At 42.1% G+C, this 20,026-nt stretch overlaps 1 protein-coding gene across 1 annotated transcript; it reads left to right on the top strand.

The window, feature by feature from the left end:
* The first annotated feature begins 532 nt into the window (after positions 1-532).
* On the top strand, positions 533-19,970 carry ZBTB11 (zinc finger and BTB domain containing 11). Its single transcript, XM_069021877.1, has 11 exons — positions 533-1,245; positions 4,287-4,522; positions 5,091-5,322; positions 6,465-7,264; positions 9,303-9,482; positions 9,987-10,223; positions 10,607-10,751; positions 11,784-11,901; positions 14,462-14,620; positions 15,092-15,267; positions 16,885-19,970. The coding sequence occupies exons 1-11, from the start codon at positions 936-938 to the stop codon at positions 17,415-17,417; spliced, it is 3,126 nt and encodes a 1,041-aa protein (XP_068877978.1). The 5' UTR covers positions 533-935; the 3' UTR covers positions 17,418-19,970.
* The last annotated feature ends 56 nt before the right edge of the window (positions 19,971-20,026 follow it).

Here is a 20,026-nt window from a genome sequence, read left to right as displayed (position 1 = left end):
ACAGAGATTCCACAACCTCCTTCAGGCAACCTGTTCCGGTATTCGACCACTGCCACTTTAAAACAAAATAAATCAAAAAACTAAATACAGAACCCTTTTTTCTATATAAATAGCGCCTTTGGCCAGCCTCGCTGCATGTGGTCAGAATCCCTGTGTTTGGGTGATGCCTTAGGGGATCACTGTGCTCCAGGTGCGTCCCGCCGGTACCGAGCACAGGGCAGGAAGGTCGCTGCTGCGCTTTGCCTGGGTGCGTCAGCCCGCGGTTCCTACCTCTCATCTCTGTTACGGGTGTAAAAACCAGCGCAAAGCTCGGACAAGTAAAACGCGCAGTCGACATCTAAAGGATTTTCTTTCTTGCCTCTTACAAATAAAACAGCGCGCACTGAGCGCCCCGAGGGAGGCGTGGCTGCGGCGCCGGTGCTGCTCCTGGCCGGCACGGAGGACGCTGCCAATGTGCTCGCAGCTCTCGCCCCCGAGGCAGTGCTGCAGCAGAAGCCGCTCGTTTCGGCGCCAGGGCTGCACAGGGATTTACTCGGGAGCTCCCGCAGCCATGACCGCGCCCCGGCCGCAGCCTGCGCCCGGCTCCAACGCGGCCGCCCGGCCTCTCCCCTGCCCGGCTCCAAGATGGCGGACCCGTTCCCCCGGGTGCCTTCCCCGCGCGCCCGCCCCTTCCCGGCCCCTCCTGCGCGCGCGGGGCTCCGACCTCACTTCCGCTTGTGCAGCAGCCATTTTGTCTTTCCGCCGCCGCTGCTGCCCGAGCTTCTCCCTCCCTCCTGCCGCCGCGGGCCGCGACACTCCAGTTCCCCCCCGGGTGCGGCTCCCGCCGGGCCGGGGCCGACCCCGACCCCCCCCCCTTCCCTTATCTCGGGAGACTCCTCCGCAGCCCCGGCGCGGTTCTGAGGGCGCGGGGGCGGCTCCCGTGCCCCCGCCGCGCCATGTCCAGCGAGGAGAGCTACCTGGCCATCCTGCGGTACCTGACGAACGAGCGGGAGCCGTACGCGCCGGGCACGGAGGGCAACGCCAAGCGGAAGATCCGCAAGGCTGCCGCCTGCTACGTGGTGCGCGGCGGCACCCTGTACTACCAGCGGCGGCAGCGCGACCAGCAGCGCTTCGCCGAGCTGGAGGTGGTGCTGCAGGCCGAGCGCCGCGCCCGCCTCATCCGCGCCGCGCACCTGGCGCCCGACGGCGCGCACCGCACCCGCCTGCAGACCTGGCAGGGGCTCTCGCAGAAGTACTGGTGGAGAGGTGAGCGCTGCGGGCGGGGGCGGCGGCTGGGGCACGGCGCGGCTGCGGAGCCGGGGCTGCAGCTGCTGGGGCACGGAGCCACAGAGTCGCGGCTGGAAGGGACCGCAGTGGGTCATCGGGTCCCGCCTCCCTGCTCAGGCAGGGTCACCCCAGAGCACATGGCACAGGTCTGCGTCCAGACGGTTCTTGAATATCTCCACTGACGGAGACTCCACATGCTCTCTGGGCGGCCAGTACCGGTGCACGGTCACCTTTACAATTTTTCCTCCTGTTCACGTGGAACTTCCCGTGCCTCAGTTTCTGCTCGTTGCCTCTTGTCCTATTGCTTGGCACCACGGGGACCTTGCTCCATCCCCCTGACACCATCTGTTTAGATATTTGTACATGTTAGTGCAGTCCCCTCTCAGTCGTCTTGTCTCAAGGCTGACTGGGCCCAGTTCCCTCACCCCGTCCTTGTAAAAAAGATTTTTCAGTCCCTTAATCATCCTTATTGCCCTCTCCTGGACCTGCTCCAGGAGTTCCCTGTCTCCCTTGTACTGAAGGAATGTCCGTGTGCCCTCCCCGGCGGGACCAGGAAGGGACTGTCGCTTGCTGAGTGGCCAGTGCCTTTAAACGCCACCTCGAAGCACGTAGTGTGTGGGCAGTGACATTGTGTCACACCCTGAGACACCCAGGGCTCGCTCTGCACAGTACAGCTTGGTCAGCAAATTGTCCAGGGCTTCTTGCCTGGTAGTGGTACCTTGCACATGTGGAAACACGGAGTACGGCTATCCCCTCCAGGTCTTGCACACTGTCTGCTTAAGACAGTGACATCTCAACCTGTGCCCTCGGTATAGGGTGATAATCCATTCCACGTGACCTGGGTTAGCTTTGGACCTCATCCACGAGTGTGATGGTGTTCATGTTTAAGTTCTACAGCTGCCAGTGGTGGTTGGCAGCCCTGGCACTCCTTGTTATATTTGTCTCTTTCTTGCAATGAGAAGCTGAAAAGACCAGACTAATTCTCAGCTGTGTCCTGAGTGATATCACAGCTGTTACAAATGGTGGTGCCTGAACAACAGCAGTTCCCAACCGGGACCTTCTTTTGGCTGAGGAAATGGCTTGATATCGTGTTCCCTTTGGATTTAGTATCCTACTTTTAGTCCTAGGTATCCATTAAACAAATAGCCTGCTTTTCACTTTCTGTGGGCCCAGTGTGTGTCTGTACTTCTTCTCTTGTTCCACTTTCTTCATCCATCAGCAAGTCTGTCATTTCAGCTTTAGTTTTCCCTATTTTCATTTGGAGGAGTATTGCTCTAGCTGCAGCCCATCCCTCCAATCCAAATCTCACTGACTTGAAGATCATTTTCGTGTGAAAAAGGATTTGGCATCTCAAAGCTGATACATCCATTCTGGGTGCTGGTTTCCTTGCCTCTATCTGCATTCTCATTGTCTGCCCAGCGTTGGACTGTTCTGGCATCAACTCTCAGCCTATGCTGGAAGCTTCCTCCATGGGCCTCAGTGTAGCTTCTGTTTGTCAGGAGAGAGCATTCTGTATTCTTTGATCTTACTGGTCACCTTTGTTTGCACATCCTATATTCTCTTACTTCTCTTGCACTGAGATACTAAAATTCATTCCATGCTTTGAGTTCAAGTATTACGTTTCTTCCCTGTGTCTCCTTTAAAACAATGTTTTCCGTGCCATTACAGTACTTTCTGGCTGCTAGCGGACAGCAGCTTTGGCCCAGCTGTCATCCTGAAATGGGCATCAGCTTGGTGTGTGTCTGTTCTGTAACTGCAAGGCAATAGGCTGGAGAATGGCTCAGGTGCTAGGAAGGGTGTTAGAAGTGTGATTTGAAGGCCAGAGATCTCCTGTCTGATTTCAGATGAAATCAAGGAAATGTAAAAATGTTGAAATGGGCATGAATGCCTTAGGTTGCCTTAAGTCTGTGTTTTCCTGATCCTTACAGAGATGTGTATGTATTGATCGTGCATGTCATGCTCTGAGAAGGTGTGAGCAAGCAAGCTAAGTCTGTGTCTGCAAAGGTTTTGAGTTCTGCTGGATTTTGAACCATAGAGACCCAGCTGCTATGTATGCTTTTATATTGTCCTAGTGAAGAAAAAGAATTGGGATTGAAAGCCGTGCATGGAAAATGCCTTGGTATCTAGAAGAGGACCCTGGGCTTAGGACCTTTTGAGTATCTAAAATTATTTATAGAATCACAGAATGTGCTGATTTGGAAGGGACCCACAAAGATCATTGGATACAACTCCAGGCCCTGCACAGGATACCCCAAGAGTTACAAGAGTCATCCCCAAGAGCATTGCCCAAACACTTCTTGAGCTCTGTCCGGCTTGGTGCTGTGACCACTTCCCTGGGGAGCCTGTTCCAGTGCCTGACCAACTTCTGGGGGGAGAATCTTTTCCTGATACCCAACCTAAACCTCCCCTGGCACGAATTCAGGCCATTTCCTCTGGTCCTGTCATTTATACTTGGTTACACTGGTAAAGTACTGGTGGGAAATTGATTTATTTAAATTCCAAAATCATAAGCAATTGATTTAAATCTGTGTTAATAATGCATATCCATGTCATTACATATAACACAGTTGATCCTAATTTTGCAAAAGCCCTTAAGTGAGCCTTCCAATTGCCGTCCTCTTCAGTAAGAACAAGCCATTTGTGTGGGCTAAATGCAAGATTATGTTACAGCTTTTATTACCTTGGGATTATTAGGCTAAATGTCTAAATATAACTTTTTTTTCTGGCCTTAAAAATCTTTCTAGGAGGGTTTGCTTGCTGTAGTGACATTCTTAATGTTCTGTCTCAAATTACCCATAGTGACATACAATATCATGCAAATGGTGTGAGAGAACCACAACTGGTAATAATGAGTCAGAGAGGGAAAGTATAGGTGACACTTCATTTTTCTTGGTTAGTATGTAATATTTTTGATTATTAATTATCAGTGTTTTGCTAATCACCTACATATTGTAGTTATGTGTTTAAGGTAAATTGAATTAAGATTAGAAGTCTAATCAAGCTGCATTAATTTTTCTTAGGTATTCTTAAGCAGGTTAAAGATTACATTAAAGAATGCAGCAAGTGCCAGGAAAAGCTAGATCGCTCTAGATCTCTCTCAGATCCCTCTGAAATGCTGGAGGAGCTAGGACTGGATGCAAAATCTCATGAAGACAGTAATGAAACAGATGATGAATTGAGTAACACAGCATCAATCCCAGCTGCATCCCCAAAGCCTGTGAAGAAGAAGCCAATAGCAAAGCACGAGCTTGTATTTGTAAGTACCATTGTTTACATCTGAATGGATTTGCATTGTCAAAGATATTGAATATGTGGAAATGGGTTACTGGTATACATGTGACAAAATTAATTATAGTGCATCATTGTTGGGAAATAAAATCAGCCTGCGTATTAAGCGGGGTGCAGAATCTAAGATAAAATGAATGGCAAAATTGCCAGTAAAACATCACATACAAGGTTCTTATGGGCTCTATATCTGTTCCTTGATGCTATATTGATGTATAAAATTCTTGTTCATAACTGCAGGCTCACATGCACGTAAAGACACTTGAATTTAGAAACTGTTTCAAACTGTAGTGTAGAAAAATACAGTCAAAGAACTGTTTGAATGTGTCTTCCCATTTTTCCTGTTGTCTGTTTTAACTGTGTTTGGAGGGAGGGTGAAACTTAAAGAGTGAAAGCAGTAGTAAAGTTAAGCTGTATATTCTACAGGCTTTAACTGATTGTATGGTTGCAGAAAATAATCCTTTTCTGTGTTTCAGTGTGAATGCTTAAAAAGGCACAATCTAAATGTAATGAAGTTCTCATAATGTTGTTTATGACAGGTTGACAGTAAGGGCCTTGTGAAGCAGTCATCTTCCAAACATTGTCTGTCAGTCTTAAACCAACTGAATCAGCAGAGGCTTTCCAATCAGTTCTGTGATGTGACTTTGCTGATTGAAGGAGAGGAGTACAAAGCTCACAAATCTGTCTTGGCAGCCAACAGCGAGTACTTCCGAGAGCTCTTCATTGAAAAGGGAGCTGTCACTAGTCATGAAGCTGTAGTGGATCTGTCAGGTGAATTGTTGTGGGTTTCAAAGCTAGAAATCATAATATCCTAAGTAAGGTGTACAGTATTTAATTCAGTCTTTTTTGAGTGTTGAAGACAACCAAATTTTTTGTCTTGCTTTTTTCTGTCTTTTAATCTAAAAGTATTTTGTGTGGATCTTAATGCAAAAGTGATCAGTCTGATTTTGCCTAATCTGATTTTCCATGGACTGTGGTATTTAATCTTAAAATTTCTGAGAAGCTTTTGATGGATTTTTACCTTGCTTAGGCATGTTCCCTTCTTGTATTAATCACGAACATTAAAAAGGGAAGAAAATCAAATGCTTGAATACGTCAAGTGGGGATGTTGACAAGCTGCTTGGAGAGCTGTTTAGTTTAATGAATGCTAAATTGCTTCTTAGTTCTGTGAAGTGGAATCATACATGTCTGCTTATTTCTCAGACCTGGTAGGTGAAAGATAGGAGACAATTCTAAAATAAATGTTCTAAAAATAGCTTTGTAGTGATGAAGAATACTGTACAGAGCATATGCCTTGTGCATTGCTTTCTCACTTATTAACTGTCTCTGCACGAACAATAGGCATGCGTGAACAATAATCTTTTAATAGGATAGTCCAGAAGGTTCCCCACATTAAATATTTGATTTATTATTTATGCAACTGTGGAAAATTATACCAAGTTCTTATATTTAATCAGTTCTATCTATATATCCATATCTTTATTGTTTTCAATAGCTACTTTCTTGTCTTATTTTTCTGCCACATCACTTGCTACGTAAGACCTGAGTACTTTCTGAATGTAGCAGGTCCAGAAAGACTTTGGTTAAATTCATCTGCTCTAAAAGTATTGTGGCTCTCCCAGCACCTTGAAATATTCCTCATAGAATTTTATTGGGAAACTACCTAAGTTCTTCTTAGTGATTGGAAAAGTTGTCTGAGCTTACTTACACGTAGAAACTACATGAGGAGGCAGCTTTAGTGTAAATGACAACTGGGTCCCAACGAAGGGCTCCAGTGTTATTTCCAAGTGTGTTTTGCTATAAATTTCAGACTTAACTGTATCAAAGGTGAATTGTTGGTTTCATCATGGGATATTTTGGTGGAATTTCAGGTCATCAGTATTTTCTCTAATATCTTGTTTTATTCCTGGTAGGTTTCTGCAAGTCCAGTTTCCTGCCTTTATTGGAATTTGCTTATACTTCAGAATTAACATTTGACTTCTGTAGTATGGCGGAAGTGGCCATGCTCGCTCGGCATCTCTTCATGTCAGAGGTCCTGGAAATCTGTGAGAATGTGCACAAACAGATGGAAGAGAAACAAATTACAGTGTACCAAAAGGGAGGTATTCAAACAGTAGAGTCAACACAAAATGTAGCAGAGCAGGCTGAAGTGGAGATGCAGCCCGTGGATGGTGCTGAGCAACCTAAACTCACAGCCAGTGAAGTGCCAGTAGCTGTGAATGGAGCTCCTTCCTCTGCTGGGACAGAGCAGGCAGCAGCACCCCAGCCTGATCTGCACCCAGAGCCTCTGGAGGCCACTGTGAGTGATCCTTCCAAGCCTGTGGAACAGTGTGAAACAACTGAAAATTACATCAAGATCCAGCTGGTGGAGAACATTTCAAACAGCATCTACAGCAGACACAGCACTGAGCCATCAGCTGTGGAAGCCATGGACACTCAGAATCAAAGGGAAACTGAGACAGTTCAAAATGAAAGTGATAAAGCCCATGTGGACTCTGCTTCAGAAGACTCCTCAGAGACACTCAATCAAAAAAGCAACGAGCAGAGCAGCTCTGTTTCCCAGCCGGAAAGCCTCGCTTCCAGCCAGGATGATACTTACAAAAGCAAACTTCGCCAGCGTTCAGTCAGTGAGGGGGGATACATCAGACTGCATAAAGGAATTGAGAAAAAACTGCAGAATAGAAAGACAAATCCTAAATCTGCAGTGCAGCAGGTATTCTGTCTGTCATTACACCTGTGGTTACCAAACTTCTAACCTGTGACAGTTGTGCAAACAAAACCCCAGAAGCATTGACTTGGCATCAGTATTCCTTCCATATTGAAGGTCTTTAGAATGCTTGGTGACCACAGCCTAGGTTGAGTATCTTGTCACAGCTTGTTATGGTTGGACAGAAGTTGTATAATCTCCCCAAAATTCTTAATGATCTATGAATTTAATTGAGCTAGCTCTTGTGTATGTCTGTCATAGATACAAGTATCTGTTAGAGAAGTGAGATCCTACATTTCAGACTTGAAAACAGCGTTGGGAATGAAAAATCTTACATCCCATGTGGATATTAAGATGTAGTCATGAGTCACAGTAATGCAGTCCTGCTACCTTCAGATTGGGGTCAGTTAAGAGAAAGGTTCAAAGAGCACTGGTGTTAAAAACTCTAGCACTTGAAGATACTAAATGTGTAGTAATTGAACTAGTTCCAGTTAAAACTTTTTTTAATGAAACAGTCTTATTACTCTTTCCCCTTTGAGAGCCTTTCTTCTTTCATTGTCTATGAATAGTTGACATTCATCTCAAGGGGCATTCATGCATTTAGTTTGTGGCAGAGTGCACTTCTCTGCATGTTGGCAAAGTCTTCTAAAGAGCTGTTAGTTTCCAGAGGAGTCCTGAGAGTTTTGCATACTAGAGCCACCAGTCCCACACACAGGGGAATAATTTGTTATCGTTACAATACCCTCATTGATAGAAACTGCAGCATTTGTATCTTTTTACAGATGGACAGCTTAAAGACCAGACATCAAAATTTGCACGATCAAAATACTTGAGCAACCTATTTATGCTGGTTGGAGAGTGCCAGGGTTTTGTTTTGTTTTGGAAGGGATAATATTTTCCTTTGGGGATAGTTCCTGTTAATTTATTTTGCAGTTTTTAAATCCAGCTCCTTGACAGGTGAGGTCCACAGACCTATGGAAAAAAGGAATTGCTTGGGATCGGACTCAGGAATAGGTTTCTGCTTTCCTTACTTGTTTGTAGCTTTTATTGTTTTGTCTCATGCATCCCTCAACTTTCCCATATGTCATGGGATGTCATATAAGCTTCAGGAAAGAAACACTCTCCTGAGTTTCCAGTTTTGATGCTGGGAGAGTAACAGGAAAGAGATTGCAGGAAAAATGCTGCCAATTTAAATTACAGTATTTGCACCTGGCATGGAGATACTGGGGATGAGGTGTGCTTTGTAGGAATTAATTATTTTCCTAGCTCTAGTAATCATATACTGAACAAAATTATTTTTGTGGCTTCACAATTTAGCCAAGTTTGCATAAGTTTTCAGAGCAACAGGAAAATTTTTTTAAAAATACATTAAAAAGTTTTCTCTGTGTTGAGTTTCAGTTTAGTTTTCAGAGGCATGGAAGGGCTGGCATGTTTTCAAAAACTGCTGGGCACCTCACTTGTTGGGAGAACAGGATGAAGAAATAGGGATGCTTGTACTTCCTTCCCTTGCCTTCTTCTCAGAAACCCAAAGGGGACACAGGTTACAGGACATTTCAATGTGATCACTTACAATTTGGCTTTTAAAGAATTTGGCAGCAACTTTCTATGAAGGAAGATGAGATTATCAGCTCCAGGTAGCACTGCCAGTACCACCTGACAAAAACCCACTAGTGCCTTATTTCCAGATAAAAAGTCTCTAGGAAAGCTGGAATGCTCTTAACTTGATAGAGATCATGACTCTGTGCTTTTTCTGTAACTGTCCCTTAGCTGTCACTTAGGCAGTTACTCCGGGCTGAAGAGTTCATTGTCCCTGAATTGGTAAATCACTGTGGGACCATCATCATAATAAGTTTTTGGTTTTTCACTCACCCTGAGATCTGTTTTGTAGTGAACTGAAATGAGGTAACTTTCTAGCAACTAAGCTGGGCAAAATGAAGAGGTATTACAGTAACACAGAAAGATCAGCTTTTAATTCAAGCTTTCAGACAGGATATGAAGTACAGTGCAGTAAAATTCATTCAGAGGTTCTGTTTTTCCAACTTAGGTTGCCATGAAGCTGGTACAAAGAGGAAAAAAAATGAAACAGCCCAAAAGAGAGACCACGGAAAATAACGAAGTGGAAGCTCAGCACAAATGCACTGAGTGTGGAATGGTGTTCCAGCGGCGCTATGCACTTATAATGCACACGCTGAAACATGAAAGATCTAAAGAATATAAATGCCCAGTAAGTTGAGGGGTTGAGGTGGGTTTGTTTTGTTTTTTTTTTGTGTGTGTAAACCTTCCTCTTCATGAAAATTAATTCAGTAGTGATATTAGTAATTATTTTTACTTGCTTTTTTTGTACATACATTTATTTTCCTTACAGATTTCAGAGTTGGATATAGCCTTGATCTGGATGGGGTGAGGTAGAATGGGGTGCAGCCACTTGGCCTGACAGCAGTGTGTGACTTGCTGCTCAACACAGTGATCTGCTTTTAACTCTACCAGTAAATTTGTGTTTAGATTAGACTGGAAGTTAGTCTCACTAGGAAGTGATCAGTGGTTCTGTCAGTAGCCATAAAATAAAAGTTTACAACTGTTCATTAACCTGAGACAAAATGGCTGTTAGAGTCAGGTTACAGATTTAACTAATCGTATTACTGTACTTAAAACATTTGAGTACTTTCTTGTTGTTTTAAATAATTCTGAGTGTTCCATGCAAAGTAAAGTTGTAAATTTTCTGTCCCAGTTGTGTAAGAAAGAATTCCAGTACGGTGCCTCTCTGCGCGCCCATCTGGTGCGGCACACGCGGAAGACGGACGCCACCGCCGCGGCTCCTGGCGCCGAGGGGACAGGCGTGTCCTCGGGGAAAGGGAGAACCAAGCGGGAGTTTGTCTGTGACATCTGTGGGAGAACTCTGCCTAAGCTCTATTCTCTCAGAATACATATGCTTAAACATACTGGTGTCAAACCCCATGCATGCAAGGTAAAGTCCTTTTGCTCTCTGATCAGATTAGTAATGTTCTCTATTACCAGTGTATTGGTATTGATACTCTGCACTAAAATTTGTGTTCATCTTGGTCACTTCACAATAGGGAAAACTGCTGCAGCATTCATGATTAAATTGCTTGCAGTCCAAGAGTGACAAAACTAGAATGAACTTGAGTTGTGCAAGTTCACATTCTTGTGTCTAGAAGAATGTCTTCCTTCGGTTATTCTTAACAGACCAGTTGTGTCACTGGTGTCAAATCACAGGTTTGGCCATTCTAGTTCCCAAGAAATACAGGAGGTTTTGTTCTGTTTGAAGTTAAACACCTATTACATGATTAGTTTTATTTGTCCTATTCCACCACATATGGATTTTTTTAGGTTTGTGGAAAGACCTTTACATATAAGCATGGATTAAAAATGCACTTAGCTCTCCATGAAGTACAGAAACAGTTCAAGTGTGACTTGTGTGAAAAGTCTTTTGTCACAAAAAGAAGTCTTCAGGAACACATGAGCATTCATACAGGTAAGTGATGAGAAAGGGAATCCTTTTCCTTTGCTTGGCTGTTGTATGCTGCTGAACTTTAACATTGTTCTTCAGTGTCAAAGGAACTGTTTAAAAAAAATAAGTGATAGTTTGTTCTTCTGGTCAGGCAGCTGAGATATAGGTAAATAGTCATTTTCTGGGGCTTTTTACCAAAGTTTAATGTTACCATGCAGATGTTCTATACAAGAACGGGGAATTGTGGTTGGTCTGTTTCTGTGGTTTTATGTACATGTTTAATTCTTGTATCATGTCAGTTCAACAAAAAATAGGCAACAGGCTGGGATATTCTCGAGCACTTAATCTTCCAGTTTAGTTAAATGTCTCAGAATCTCCATATACATTTTACAAGATTTCCTGTACTAATACTGACATTTTATAAAGCCTGGTGTCTTGAAAGATCTTAGCATGTGAAAGATGACAATATAATAATTTAATACAAGCAGAGTTTTAAAATTGTAATGTGTAAACATTGTCTGTGTTTCTGGTTTTCTGGGCTGGGCAGACTCAGGAGAGATATTCAGTTAGGACAATGTGTTCCTGAAATTAAGGAATTTACATTAGTAGTCATCACTCCTACGTTGATGGAATGGAGCAGAAACTTCTATTTTAAGATGTTTTTCCACAAATGCAAGATATAAGCAATAATCCATAAGCAATGCTGTGTTGCTGAAAAAGTTGCAAAATACATAAACACAGGCTTTTATCACACAAGAGGGCGGTTTTTTAGGCTGCTCACTTTTCCTGACTAAATCATAGTTGCAGTGATGTACCTGTTTAAAAACATGAAATAAAGTAATTTAGAGTTCCTACTCCCCCCTTTGTATATTATTACATTAGCACATACAAATACACCTTAAAATTCCATTAGGGTGTAATTAAACCAACTTCTCTTTGTAGTACTGCTCTGATTACTTGAAATAAATTATATATGAATTATTATGAACCTGTCTCACAAAGTACTCCAGAGAAATGGAGGCCGGCTTGGTAACATATTTTGTTTGTTTTTGCCAGGAGAATCCAAATACCTTTGCTCCATCTGTGGAAAATCCTTCCACAGGGCATCAGGACTCAGTAAACACATAAAGAAACATCAGCCAAAGCCTGAAGTTCGTGGATATCAGTGTACTCAGTAAGTCAGGTGATGGGTGGTTTTAATCTTAGTATTAATGGTCATAGTAGTTTTCAAGATTAAAAGCAGCTCCTTGTTGTAGCATAAAACTGTTCCACTGGCCTGGGATAAGACTTGTAAAGCACGAGAATAAAAAATGCATTTTTGTAAATACGTGTCCTGGGGAGCAAAAGCTTGATTTTAAACTGTTACCTAGCTCTAGCTTCATGCAGCTGTTCTCTAATGACTGCACTGTAATTGGTGCTGTAGTCAGTAGCTGTGTGGGTTTACAACTTTTTTGTAGGACAGATAAAAGAGTGTAAGGTTGTCAGAGGCCAAGGGCCTTCAGCCTGGTTTTGCTGTCTTTTAGTGTGACAGCTGATTTCAGTGTGGTTTGAAGATGTCCTGTAGGGTCTGCAGTGTCCTGTGCTTGTGTGCAGTGCTGTGTTTAGCAAATGGCTGTGCAGGAACTTCACAAACTGAGACTGACTGTTGCAGTTCTCTTGATTATAAAACATAATATTGCAATAAGTAGCATTTATTGTTAATGGCATTTATTATTATTTAAATAATAGCACTGTGCACTTCTGGTAAACAGAAACTGTAACTGGAAAGTGTGTTAGTGCACTAGAAAAACATGGGTACTTTTTTCATGACCGAGAGGACTATAGGGAACCTTTCAAGAGCCCTGCAGAAGGACAAATAATGCTTAATTTTGGAACTCACAATGAGGTCCCTGGGAAGCTCTGTCAGATATTAAGAGGAGTGGTACAATTTATCTGATTGCCTGTAGCAACTCAAACTTTTAAAGGAAGTAATAATCTAAAGAATTGCTTAAAGTATCTCAGTGCTGCTGCATGCTACCAAAAATACTATTTTCTAAATTACAAAAACTTACTTCAGGTCTGTCAGCAATGGTTTTATGTAGTGATTTTTAATGCTAAAAGTATTAATTCTAAAAATACAAAGAACAGAGCTAATAGGATGCACAGACACTGTTTCATGAAACATACTAGGGAAGTCAATACTAGGGAATTTTAGTTTTGAAGGTGAAATATATTTATAAAACAAAAATGTTTTACTCAAGGCAGTAGAGCCATGGATGCAAGAGATCACCTTGACAGAGAAGATTCTTTGACTTTGCAGCTTCTTCAAAATAGCCACAGTCCTTGCTGCTTCTTCAGTGAAGGTCTCTACTAAGGACGTAATTCATGTGGTCACAAGTGGTTTAGAGAGCTTCACTAAGCAATAACCAGACTTCAGCTTTTTAGTTTGGTGGCTGGGAATGGCAAGCTCCCTGTCAGACTTCAGTCTGAACTTCTGGCCTAGTTGAGCAAAGCTAACTATGAATTACTTCTCTAAAATGTTCATGGAAGTTTTGCAGTGAAGTATGTGTTTAAGTTGCAGTAATGCATGGCAATGTTAGAGGGTGGTGGTTGCTTGAGTTTTTTACTTCTCTAATGGCTTTTCCAAATAAGAATCCTTGAGGAGAGAGCACCAAGTGCCAACCCCATTCAAGCCCCTGAGGGGTCTTTGTGATACTTTTTGGTATGGATGTGCAAACTGAGGATCCTTGAGAGTCCCATTTGAACTGGAGCAGTCAGATTTTCCAACCTAGGAGGAGGAGGTTGTTTGGGTGGCTCAAAGACTGTTAATCTTTTTTTTTTTCTTTTCTCCCTCAAAAGCAAGGAAGACTTCTTTCCTCTCCAGAATGCCCATTATTCAGGGAGTGTAATATTAAATGTTTTGTTCCTGTATGGAAGCCTTTTTCATTTTCAGATTCCACTGGATGTTGTGAATTCTGAGATTCCCTCATACCAGTGGTTGATACTACAGAAGTTATTCAACTACCTCCACCTTTGCTTGCTGGCATTGCTCTGCCTCTGTCCTTTCTGGAGTCATACAGCTGCATGTTGTTACATGAAGAAGAGAGAGAGATGAGCAGCAGAATTTCTTTCAAAGGGAGAAACCATGTTTTTGATTAAACCAAACTGTAGTTTTCAGACCAAGAGGAGCTGTATAGTCATACTATGGCAGAGTATAAATGAAGGAAAACCATGAGTTTGCCTGGGTTAAGATGTGTACAAGCAGCCAGCTAAAAAATGAGTACCACTATTTTCAGATGCTTTCTTGCAGGATTATGAATTTGGTTTCTTAAATTTCTAAAAAACCCCTACGTTTGAGCATTAAAAACAACAAATTCCATCTATCTTGGTGTCAGTCCTCTTTGGTTGAGGGAAGAAGCAGCTATTACTGTCCTCATTTTCATATGGTATAATATAAACTTCTGATGTCTCCCAGTTGGTAGCAGAAAGAATATAGTTACTCATAACAGACAAAAAGGTTTCAGAGGTCTTCAGGTTTTATTGCAGGCTTTCAAATAAGCTGCTGCTCTTTTTAATTTTTCCTAGTTTAGAATGGGATTGTGCTTTAAATAAATAATTATTAAATACTTAAGTATTAAATAAATGCTGATGATGCAGTAGGTGTTCTCAAACAGATGCCATTAAAGAAGAGGGTCCCAGTGCCTTTGAAATCAGTGCCTTTCTTGTATGGGATGCTAAAACATTCAATGTTACAGGTGTGACAAGAGTTTCTATGAAGCTCGGGATCTTCGGCAGCATATGAATAAACATTTAGGTGTGAAGCCATTTCAGTGTCAGTTCTGTGGAAAATGTTACAGCTGGAAGAAAGACTGGTATTCTCATGTAAAGTCTCATTCTGTCACGGACCCTTATAGGTAAGAGGAATTTAATTAACAACCGAAACGTACTAATCAAAGTGAGGTTGTACAGATCCACAGCCAGTCAACAAGGCACTGCCTAGTCCACTTTCAAAGTGGATTGATGGTGACTAGGGTCTTGAGCACTTGAGAATGGGTGGGTGACTTTAAGTAGTGTGGATTAGCTGCTGACCTGGGACACAGTCCTGCAAGTAAGACACGTGAAGTCATAAGAGGATAAATACAATCAATGAAGTTAGAAACATGTGTGATCTCACTTCTCTAGAAGGGTAAGTGGAAGCTTTGTGGCTGTGGATAAGAGAAAATGTAGTTCAGTCCAACAATAATTACTTCTAATTATGGAACTACTTGCCATGTAAAACAGTATTCCCATTAAACTTTGCCTACCATAATTAAAGTGCATTTTGGTTTAAAAGACATAAGTGTACAATAATGGGTTTAATAGATTTCTCACTTAACACATTTTAGGTGCAATGTATGTGGAAAAGAATTTTATGAGAAAGCTTTGTACAGAAGGCATGTAAAGAAAGCCACACATGGTAAAAAAGGAAGAGCAAAACAAAATCTGGAACGAGTTTGTGAGCATTGTGGAAGAAAGTTCACACAGCTCCGGGAATATAGGAGACACATGAACAATCATGAAGGTATGTAGAACAGAACTAGTCATGGCATCCCTCAGCCCCTAAAAACATGATGGAGAAAGGGGTAATTGTTTCTTTGAGTCTGCATGTGTCCTGTCTGGCAAGACATGGAGGAGTTTTTACAGATTCTCCAATTAGTTTTATGCGAATCCTGGTTTGGTACCTTGCTACCAGTGATTACCAGAAGTTGCTGTTGGGGTCTTGCTAAAACTCCAGTCACACACAGGGACTGTGACAATTTTTCCTCAGAACCTGAACAGAAGAGGAAGTTTTTTACAAGTGATTTAGAGGGGTAAAATATTCTCTATTTTCAAAGGTGCACACAGTTAACAAAATACTCTTCAGATAGGAGAATGATTGGCCTAAATTTAAAAAACAAATAAAAAGGACCAATGTTGGAAATTTATCAACTTCTTGATTTATAACAAGTGGTAAACTATATGATGTTTGGGGAAAATATGAAAACTTTTTTTTTTATTTTTTTTAAAGTACATGCATTTTTGCTTTAGATGAAGTATAAATTTGATTTTTGAGTATTTGGTTCTTCCAGCTGTTTTGGGAGTCTGTATATTCTCCTGTCTCAGAACAAAACCCATTTTTTTTTTGAAGCATGTCTCCTTTTAGAGAGCTCTTACGGGTAAATCTGACAGCTGTCTAACTATTGAAATAGAGATTTTGTGTTTGTTTCTAAACAGAGAAAGTGTCCTGTAGTAGGTACTCAGCCTAAATCTAGAGTAACTGTCACAGAGGAAGAGCCAGTAGTGAGATGGTGTTTGTCACCACCCACACTCCTCGTTAGATATTACAGACCACAGAACTCAGATGTTATGAGGGAAAATAAGATTATACAAACATCAGATGCTGTATTTGAACATATGCAGTGTGGAAGAGGAGGGGTAAAGCTGTAGGTGTACAGGAGGATTTATAGAAGCAAAGGGTGACTAGAAATATAAGTGACAAATTCTGTGCAGTAAAACATGGCTGCAGAAAGGCATCGCCAGCAAAATAAATTATTAGAATTCCATTAAGCATTGTACACTTAAAATAAGGAAGAAACTGCATTAAAAAAGTTTTTAAAAGTAAAGTGTTGGCTTGGGCTGGGCACTTGTGGAAAATGTCACCATTGAATGCATGATGCTTGCATTATGTTGTTCCACAGAAATGGTGAACAGGATCTCTTTCTCACATGGCAGCAGTCAGTGTTCTTACACAGGAATGGTGAACAGGATCTCTTTCTCACATGGCAGCAGTCAGTGTTCTTACACAGGAATGGTGAACAGGATCTCTTTCTCACATGGCAGCAGTCAGTGTTCTTACACAGGAATGGTGAACAGGATCTCTTTCTCACATGGCAGCAGTCAGTGTTCTTACACAGGAATGGTGAACAGGATCTCTTTCTCACATGGCAGCAGTCAGTGTTCTTACACAGGAATGGTGAACAGGATCTCTTTCTCACATGGCAGCAGTCAGTGTTCTTACACAGGAATGGTGAACAGGATCTCTTTCTCACATGGCCGCAGTCAGTGTTCTCTGCTCTCCCACACTGCTGTTGTCCCTGTCTGCGCTGATCCTGGCTCCGGATGAGCTCTGGGTCACCTTTCCTTGCTTTGCCCCGCGCAGGTGTGAAGCCGTTCGAGTGCCTGACGTGCGGCGTGGCCTGGGCGGACGCGCGCTCCCTGAAGCGCCACGTGCGGACGCACACCGGGGAGCGGCCCTACGTGTGCCCGGTGTGCAACGAGGCCTACATCGACGCGCGCACCCTGCGCAAGCACATGACCAAGTTCCACAGGGACTACATACCCTGCAAAATCATGCTGGAAAAAGATACTCTTCAGTTTCACAACCAGGGGACGCAGGTGGAACATGCCATCAGCATTTTAGCGTCAGACATGCAGGAGCAGGAAACCGAGATCAGCTTTGGTGCTGGTGAGGGCGAGACTGTGGTAGTGACAGGAGAGACACTCGAAGCCATCGAAGCAGTTGCAGCTACTGAGGAATGTACATCAGTCTCTACCCTTTCCGACCAAAGCATCATGCAGGTGGTAAATTACGTACTGGCACAACAGCAAGGACAGAAAATGGCTGAAGTGTCACAGGCCATTGAAACTGTAGAAGTAGAAGTGGCCCATGTAACGAAGACAGAGCCAATTTAGTATGTGAGAGAGCAAGAAGTGCAAGGTTCTATGATCTGTGAGAGCCAAATATTTAACAGGTTATCTGAGGCTTTCAGTGATGCCTGTTCTCAAATGGTTAATCCTCAGTACTGAGTGTTGTGATGACAGAATACTGCACCATGCATTAGAGGGAAAAGAGTTCCAATACTCCAGTGTGGGCCAAGGCTTTGAAAGCTAAGATTTCTATACTGGCTATAACTTAAAAAAAAAAAAAAGGTTAAAATAATGTTTTTGTGTCATGGAGTGAGTATCATACTGTAACTTTGAAAAATTAAGAAGAAAAAAACATATAAAAAGGCTGCACTAAAAACTAGAAATGCACAGCTATTGGTAGCTTTTTTGTTTGTTTTAATGTGCATTTCATCAAGTTTGTGAGCAAATTACCTGTATTGGATTCTGTCTGTTTCCTCCCAAGACAAGGGAGGTGGTAGAATGCTTTGTGTAGCGTGTGCTTAATGTGACATACAGAAAAACTGAAGCTTTTTTCTCTGGGCAAATGCACCATTGGCATTTAGTGAATCCCAGTTCTGAAGAACTTACTTAAATTCCAGGTGTGTGGGTGGCTGGTCCAAGGTTCAGCAAAACGCTGTAAAATGTTTTATAGATAATGGGCAGGGATCTGCTGAAGTCTGAGGGAGTGGTTCTCCAAGATGGTTGTAGATTTAAGTTGACCAGAGGACAGCCCACCATAGGCAGACTACTTAGAGAAGTAAACTCTTTTTCATTTGTTAGGGAGGAGGTTATGCTGCAGCCTCTGTACAGAGTTATGTTTAGCTCAACGATGTTTGTTTGGAAGCTCTTGCCAGCACTGATGCATGTACCCAAAGCAGGCAACCTGATGATGGATGCTTCTAACTTTGCTGTACATTTGATGTAGAAACTGTCAAAGGAACTAATGGAACACATCTTTGGGAACTGAGGAAGTCCAGCTAGTTACAGACTGATCTTGTCTTGTATTGGAAGGAGGAGGCCTGCTAATGCCCAAGCAGGACATGTGACAATATCAGGGTAGAGAGATACGAAAATCTTAGTATGGGGTAAAATTTAGATTTGTCTCAAAATTACCAGAATCTCTAGAAAACATTATTACTGCTGCTTTAAGAAAAGTACTTCTAGGGCCAGTTGATACCTGGTGTTGCACCACATAGTTGGACAAATCCTTACTGGGTGTTTCTGCAAGTAAGTGTGAGTGACAGCTGTGCTTGGCCCAGGTTTCCATGTCCCTGGTTTAATACCATGAACAGGGCACATATAAATCTGTACAAGGTGTGGGTTCCTTTGTTGCTGCGTGGTTTTTTAAGCAAGCAGCATGTCTGTCAAGGAGACTGAAAGTGCTTTGCATGTGAACAATCAGAGCTGTAGTCTATACATTCTTCTCAGTCTGTAGTGGTATCACATATTTCCTAACTTGGACAGCACTAAGATACCTGAGCAGCCAGAAATTCTGCAGGGTGAACTTAATATATTAAGTGACGTGCACAGAACTCTGCTACCTGTGAAACAGATCCACTGAACAAATTTAAGCAAACCCTGTGGCAAAGTAACCACCTCATTTCAATTAGTATTTCGACTTTTCATCTTACTTAACTATGTGGATATCTGTCTACTAAGCTACAGAATGGACTGTTCTTTTTATACTTTGCAATTCAGTAGATAAGCAGTTGTTGAAATTTTTTTGAGTTCCTGTCTTGGATCCAGATTAATTTGTAGATGCCTATTTCAAAAGTCAGGGTCTTATTTCAGAGAAACAGTGTAGTTATTTATATATCCTGCAGGCCTTTACAATTGTATTATTTTCTAATTACCAAATGGAGTACAACTAAAATGAATATTAAAGAAAAATTACTGCTAGCTGTAACTTGAATTTTTGTATGGTAAAGAATCTGGAGATAGCCATCCTGCTTAAAATTAAAATACTGCCATTATGATGGAAAAAGATTTAAAAGAGCACTAGGTAAACTTGAAAATTTACTTCAATGTTTGTATCCTAAAAATAATTATGTATTACTAAAGTGAATAAGTGTTCAAGGAAAAATAGCTGTAAATAGTGCTAGAACATTATTTGTATATTTAGTGTGTTACCTTATAAAAAAGAATATTACCAGCACCTTAGTTTAATCTTTGGTGCATTTATTTATTTGCCCAGCCTATGGAAGAAGTGAATCTGAATTTCGGAGCCTTCCTATCCACTGTCAGAATGCTTTTACTGACTCAATGATCTGCTGTTTAAAAACAACCACCAACCAAATCACAAAAGGTTGTTTTCTAAACAAGATTCAGCCAGGAATGTCAAAGCTGAATGTTGTGGCTCCCCTTTCCTAACATGCTGTGCCTTACCTTTTCCGAACGGCGTGAGGTAAGTAGGGAGTGTCACTCTTGGCTTTGCTGTTCCCATATGTGTGGAGTTGCCTTATGTTTTCCTTTGGACTTCAGCACTTAAGACATTCACTACCCTTCTGCAAAAGTCAGGCTGCAAATATGCAGTTGGTATCTGATTTTTTAAAAATAAAGTTCATGAGAAGTGTCCATTCATTAAGTATTCCTAGTGAATTCCTGTACATAATGAATTTGATTTGTACATTCTGCTG

This window comes from Aphelocoma coerulescens, chromosome 1, assembly GCF_041296385.1.
Source record: "Aphelocoma coerulescens isolate FSJ_1873_10779 chromosome 1, UR_Acoe_1.0, whole genome shotgun sequence".
Lineage (NCBI taxonomy): Eukaryota > Metazoa > Chordata > Aves > Passeriformes > Corvidae > Aphelocoma > Aphelocoma coerulescens.
The sequence above is the reverse complement of the archived record's forward strand: the minus strand, read 5'-3'. Positions and strand labels throughout refer to the sequence as shown.